At 37.5% G+C, this 6,000-nt stretch overlaps 1 protein-coding gene across 12 annotated transcripts in view; it reads left to right on the plus strand.

The window, feature by feature from the left end:
- The window catches only part of LOC115239243 (neurobeachin), a 323,931-nt gene that overhangs the window by 259,473 nt on the left and 58,458 nt on the right, over positions 1–6,000 (plus strand). For 7 of the 12 annotated variants that reach the window (XM_029813663.1, XM_029813658.1, XM_029813657.1 and 4 more), the window contains 8 exons: positions 231–341; positions 1,221–1,428; positions 1,550–1,903; positions 3,381–3,507; positions 3,603–3,711; positions 3,883–4,058; positions 4,145–4,419; positions 4,779–4,915. In XM_029813663.1, the coding sequence (XP_029669523.1) occupies positions 231–341; positions 1,221–1,428; positions 1,550–1,903; positions 3,381–3,507; positions 3,603–3,711; positions 3,883–4,058; positions 4,145–4,419; positions 4,779–4,915 (1,497 nt within the window). The remainder of the gene's footprint in view (positions 1–230; positions 342–1,220; positions 1,429–1,549; positions 1,904–3,380; positions 3,508–3,602; positions 3,712–3,882; positions 4,059–4,144; positions 4,420–4,778; positions 4,916–6,000) is intronic. The other 5 variants (XM_029813659.1, XM_029813661.1, XM_029813669.1 and 2 more) reach the window with 3 other exon arrangements.

Consider the following 6,000-nt stretch of genomic DNA (forward strand, 5'->3'; position numbering starts at 1 on the left):
ATTACGAACTATCTCTCTCGCACGTAATATGTATCTTATTATAAACTTTGAGATTTGAGCAAATTTATCAAACCGCGAATTTCGGGCACATACATATTTGCACCCGAAACGTTCGTATCACGTATTTATCTGTAATCCTATCGAGCATGCGATACTTTGACTCTCGAATTTCTCTCATTGTTAACTTCCTCTGCTTGCATTGCTATGCGTACTAACTACTGGTTCTGAAGGGAGGTCACAGTGGTGTACCTCGGCCGCGGACTATTCTCGAGGATTACACCTCATCAGAACCAACGCTTGGCACTTCTACAAGGTCCGAACCACTGCCACGAAATCTGCAGGTAAAATTTGATTTGAGTACAGATCCGGAGACGGGAATTCGTTTCTCGAATTAAATCGCCACATGATCGGCCGTATTTTGGAAGCAATTAAAAAGAAATATATTTTTAATTTTCTTAAAAAAATTGTAATCTTACATTGTAAAAGAATGCGAGAAATACGCAACAATGCCCATTTGACGGGTGTAAGAAAGAGAGAGCGATACACTTGATTTGATTTACATCTTTTTTGATGCTTACGTAATGTTATCATAATGTAATATGTAGCGGCTCTTACACGTGTACAACCATTTGGTCTTAATCTACGTAGGATTATTAATTTTGCTATTGAAGCTTACATATATGAATAATAGGCTTGGTTCTTTTTTTTTATGATACATTAGTTGATTGCGTAGTAATGATATATACTACTAATTGCATGTAATGAAGTAAGTACATGGCACGCGAGAGTTTATTATAATTGTAAAGTATGATTGGGTATGAAATTATCTTTTAAAACGTTTCTATATAAAAGTATATAGCGCTAGGTTTTCGTTAGAAAAAATTTTTAATATCGTAGTGATATTAGTATTTTCTCCTATACATATATAGGTTTGAAAATATATCTGAATAGTTTTACAACGCAATAATTAAAATTTAAAGAGTTCTTTGAACTCCAATAAAATTCAACGGCGCGATACATAAAAAAATTTTGAATGCTATCATATATTCAGATTAGCAAAAAATAATTTATTGTAAATCTATCTCACATATTTCTCAATTGATGCTTTCTATTTAAAATTCTCTAATATTCTTCTAACGGTTTATGGTCGGTGTAATCAAAGTTGGTGTAGAAACTTCGGTGTTTCATGTTTCTCTTTGTTTTGATCAACTTTTTCCTAGAGCAACGATTCCAGCGAGGAGACAGTACATCGCAGCAATATTACCGCGGACGCGAGTCCTTCTGAAATTACTACCGATAACGAAAATAAGCACAATTCGTCCGAAGAAGCTTGGACAGACGTAAACCTTAACGAAGACGGCGATACGATGCCGATTACGAATCCAAGAGAAGATCCGCGAAATATCCACAATATCGCCCATTCGCGTGGTAAGAGTCGAATCAACTGTTTCGTTATCACTTGTGATTAATAAGCGAATTTATTATATTAGTTAGTTCGTTATTAATTTCTTATATAAAAGCCAAAACATACGTATTGCGAAATTCATAGGTGACATGCAAGACAGCGAGGGCAACGTTCTAGAACAAGAAATGCTCGGCAACGCGGAACGGGGGGAAAAACCGTCGGCGGAAATCTCGGTGGTTCGAGTTCCCGATCGACTGGTAGTAACCGGAGCATCCCCGAGAGCCGAAGAATTGCCGATCAAGGGTCTGGTCGACCATTTACCGGTACCGACACCTTCCCGCGAGGCTTCGCTCACGCAAAAGCTGGAAATGGCCCTGGGTTCGGTTTGTCCTCTCCTACGAGAGATCATGGTGGATTTTGCCCCCTTCCTGTCCAAAACACTCGTTGGCTCCCATGGTCAAGAATTATTAATGGAAGGAAAAGGTACGAGCTGCAAGGGTATGTCGAACGTGCGGTCATTTTTCTATATGTTCAGTGTCTGCATGTTGCATATGAAACAGTTAAGGAAACATTTCTACTCCGAGTAAAAAAAAAAAAAAAAAAAAAAAATTTAAAAATCGGGGACCGATCCCGCGCTGCGATTTCTATCTATTAATAGACGGCATAAACACGGCAGAATGACGATAGGCGGAGGTTTGCGCGAGGAAGAAAAACAAGCTTCACGGATGACAGCCACGGGGAGACATTGATGGCCGCCGGTTGTCGGTTACGTGCGTCGAATCACGATGCAGAATCCCCCGCGGTGCATTCGTTTGCGAGAGCGCCTGCATGTTCCCGATTTAATTGTATGCTAATGCCGCGCGCTCTCGATCCAAGCGTGAAAGCCAAAAAAAAAAAAATCTTAAAATTCGGTGATTCTGAAACAGCTTTTATAAATTGCATCATAATAATATAACAGGAACATTATTACACGTTTGTAAAATCAAATCTAAAGAAAACACGTTCTGCATTTTATGCGTATACAATATAGAATCTCTGAAACCCGATAAATAAAAGGAACCTATTTTATGTTAGATTTTATTATACGGGGAACAGTCGTAACATGGTCTGTTTTCTAAGCGATGCCAATATATATCACGCCCACGGATAAAAAAAGAATCATAAAGAATTAGGAAATTAAATCTCAGCCAGACTTATATAGATACAATATTTTCTGACGCGTTAAATAAAATTATTATTCCTTTTTATTTATTATTTATTTTCTTATAGCATAGCTTACAATATACTTTTTTCTTATCTCTTACATTTTTGTTGATTAGTTAATATAATTATTATCGCTTCTGAAAGAGCTGTACACGTCACATTTCGTATCCTGAAAAAATTATTTGAATCATAAACGCGCGTGTCTTTAAAAAAATGTTTACAAAAATATAGAAAAGCTTTCGTAATCGATGTATTATGTGCTCATTAATAGATAAAAAGATCATAAAGGTAAGAATTCAACTATATTGCCATATAAAATATTTAAAATTGTACATTTAAATATGCTTGCGAGATAAATAAAAATTTAGAGACCGCTCACACAGATGTGTGTATATGGCGAAACTTTCGTCACTTTTATGGTTTAAGCATTTCTGCCATCTCACACCGAGTATTCAAATTAGTCACTTTATGATTTCACTTTAGGAAGATGGCCTGCGTATTCCGAGTTATCGCTCACCATTAGTATTCAACATGTAGAAAGCCGCGATGACTCTCGCAGGTTTTATATTCAAGAAACGTGGCGTTTGATAGTTTTACAACGTATCAATGCATTTTATTTTTAACAACACTCGATGCACCCGACAGTCTTTTTGTAAATCACGACATTGTCCATTTTTTTTCCGTCCGTCATTCTTGCACTGTGTCGTTCATTGTTATTTACCTACGATTTATCGTTCATTCATTTAAAGATCCCCTATTTCTAATTTGCCAGGTTTGACTACATTTAAAAACAGCAACTCCGTCGTGGAATTGGTTATGCTTCTCTGCTCTCAGGAATGGCAAAACTCTTTGCAGAAGCACGCGGGTCTTGCTTTCATCGAGCTCATTAACGAGGGAAGGTAAGACGTTTATTACCGCTAGAACGCGTGCAAACAAAACAAAATCAAACTCTTCTCGTTTCCCTTCATGAAAATGCTTCCTTACGTTTACACAGATTGCTATCTCACGCTATGAAGGATCACATAGTAAGAGTCGCAAACGAGGCAGAGTTTATTTTAAACAGGATGAGAGCAGATGACGTTCTGAAACATGCTGACTTTGAGGTACTGCATTTCTTCTCTCGCGATTTTATTTCACTGTAAATAGATCCAATCAGTTTTTGTTGCCTGAAGGTTCGCGCGCGAGTTTTCTAGTACCGTATATGCAAAATCCTTTTCCATATATACTTGATTAATTATGTAAGAAAGTTAATAACAGGTTTTTTGTGGTTTTAGTCACAATGCGCTCAAACGTTACTGGACCGTCGAGAGGAAGAACGTATGTGCGATCATTTGATTACCGCAGCACGAAGGCGCGATAATGTAATCGCTAGCAGATTGTTAGAGAAAGTTCGTAATATCTTGTCCAATAAGCACGGCGCATGGGGATACATGGATCCAATGGCTGCAAAGTAAATAAAAACATAATCATTACTCTTTAAGTTATTTCTTAATTATACAATCGTTTTCTACACGTTGCATATTTTACTGTTCATAGATTAGCCGAGTATTGGAAGCTGGATGCTTGGGAGGATGATGCACGTAGACGCAAGCGTTTCGTGCACAATCCACTAGGCTCGAGCCACCCCGAGGCTACTCTCAAGGCGGCTCTAGAACACGGTGCACCCGAGGATGCGATACTTCAAGCGCGTGAAGAATTTCACGCGCATCTCGCAGCCTCGCGTGCACACCAACAGCAATTGCAGTCGGCGGATCTTTTAGACGACAGTGAATTGCTGTCGGACGACAGGGATCTCGACAACGACTTGACAGGTTGGTCAACGTACCGTTTCTGATAAACGAAGAGCGACATTTTAATGGCATGTCACAGGCCAGGCAAACCGGTTTTATTTTGCTTTTTTTGTTGAATTCGTTATTTAAATATCGGTCGTCAATTGTTATTTGTTATTTTAATTTCTGCCTTTAATTTCCAATTTCTATGCGCCATATATTGCGAAAATAGCATGTTACTGATAAGTTGCAAGATGCATGAGTTAAGAAAAAAAAAGGGATTTTTATATCCATATTTTTATAATTAAATAAAAATAGTTACACACACGCATGCAGGCAGTATATTTTTTACTGTATTGTTATTCACATGCATCAATTTGACTGCTCATGTTTTATCACAGGTCCGGTGAACATCAGCACGAAAGGCAGATTAATCGCACCCGGTATCGTGGCGCCCGGCATCATTTCCGTTACATCTACAGAGCTGTATTTCGAGGTGGACGAGGACGATCCGGAGTTCAAGAAAATCGACAGTGAGGTAAGTAATATAATTAAAAAATATTTACAAAAATATACGATAAATACACATACAGACACATTATTTAATGTATGTTTTTGTACGACGCGCGTTATTTATGTAGTCTACGGTAATTAATTGCTTTACCTTGTTTTTTCTTCATTAAAATGGAATTGGGGCAACTTGATATATTTGCGGTGCTATCTTTTTGAAATGTAGTCGCTGCTTGTCTTAAGATAAGATTGTTTATTTAATGAAAAGCTAAAAAGTTAACCAAGAAGGAGCTAAAGTCAAGTTTTTACATTAACGTTTTACAAAATAAAATACTATGTTAAAGAAAATAATACTTTTAAATTAATATAAGATTGATAAAGAATCGATACAAAAGAATACAATTTCTGCAATGCATTTATTTAAATTATTTTAAAATTATGTAGATTATTTTCTTTTTTCTTTATTTTTATCTGTTCTTCCAATGTTTTCTATCATCTATCGCGGATGGATCTTTATCAAAGTGTATTAACACTGTATCTACAGTTTAAAAATGCATGTGGTAATAGCGATGCACATTATTTATATATTAAATATTTGAGATAATATTTTATGCTCCTCTTTCTTAAACTGACGAACGCGAGAGCCTGAGGTAGCCGCTCGTAACGAAGAGTATCAATCATTTCGGCCGTCGTAGAATTTGAATAAATGTGCGTCGTAAATGATGAGACGTGGCGAAAGCTTCTACAGCACCAATGGTGGAGGTAGATTCTGGTTAGAATTAGTTCGGACGTGTCCCTGTCTATCAGTGTTTATAAGGCATGCTATATTCGTGAAGCTTACACAATTAAAAAAAAAACAGAGATAAAACTGAGATAAAAAATACGAAAAGTAGTCGAGAGAAAGAGAAAGAGGGAGAGAGAAACGAACTGGAAGAACTAGAAGGACGATTATCATATATCGGTCGTAGATCTCGCGTTTGTATAACTAGGGAATAAAACAAACAGAGGAGGGCCCCATGGGGTCGACCGATCTTCAGGGTCGGCAATTATGAGCCCCCCGCGGGGCCCGATATCTGCCTGCCCGCTCTACCGTCTCTTCCTAAACACTCCCCT

This window comes from Formica exsecta, unplaced genomic scaffold (genome assembly GCF_003651465.1).
Source record: "Formica exsecta isolate Colony F162 unplaced genomic scaffold, ASM365146v1 scaffold37, whole genome shotgun sequence".
NCBI classification, from domain to species: Eukaryota; Metazoa; Arthropoda; class Insecta; order Hymenoptera; family Formicidae; genus Formica; species Formica exsecta.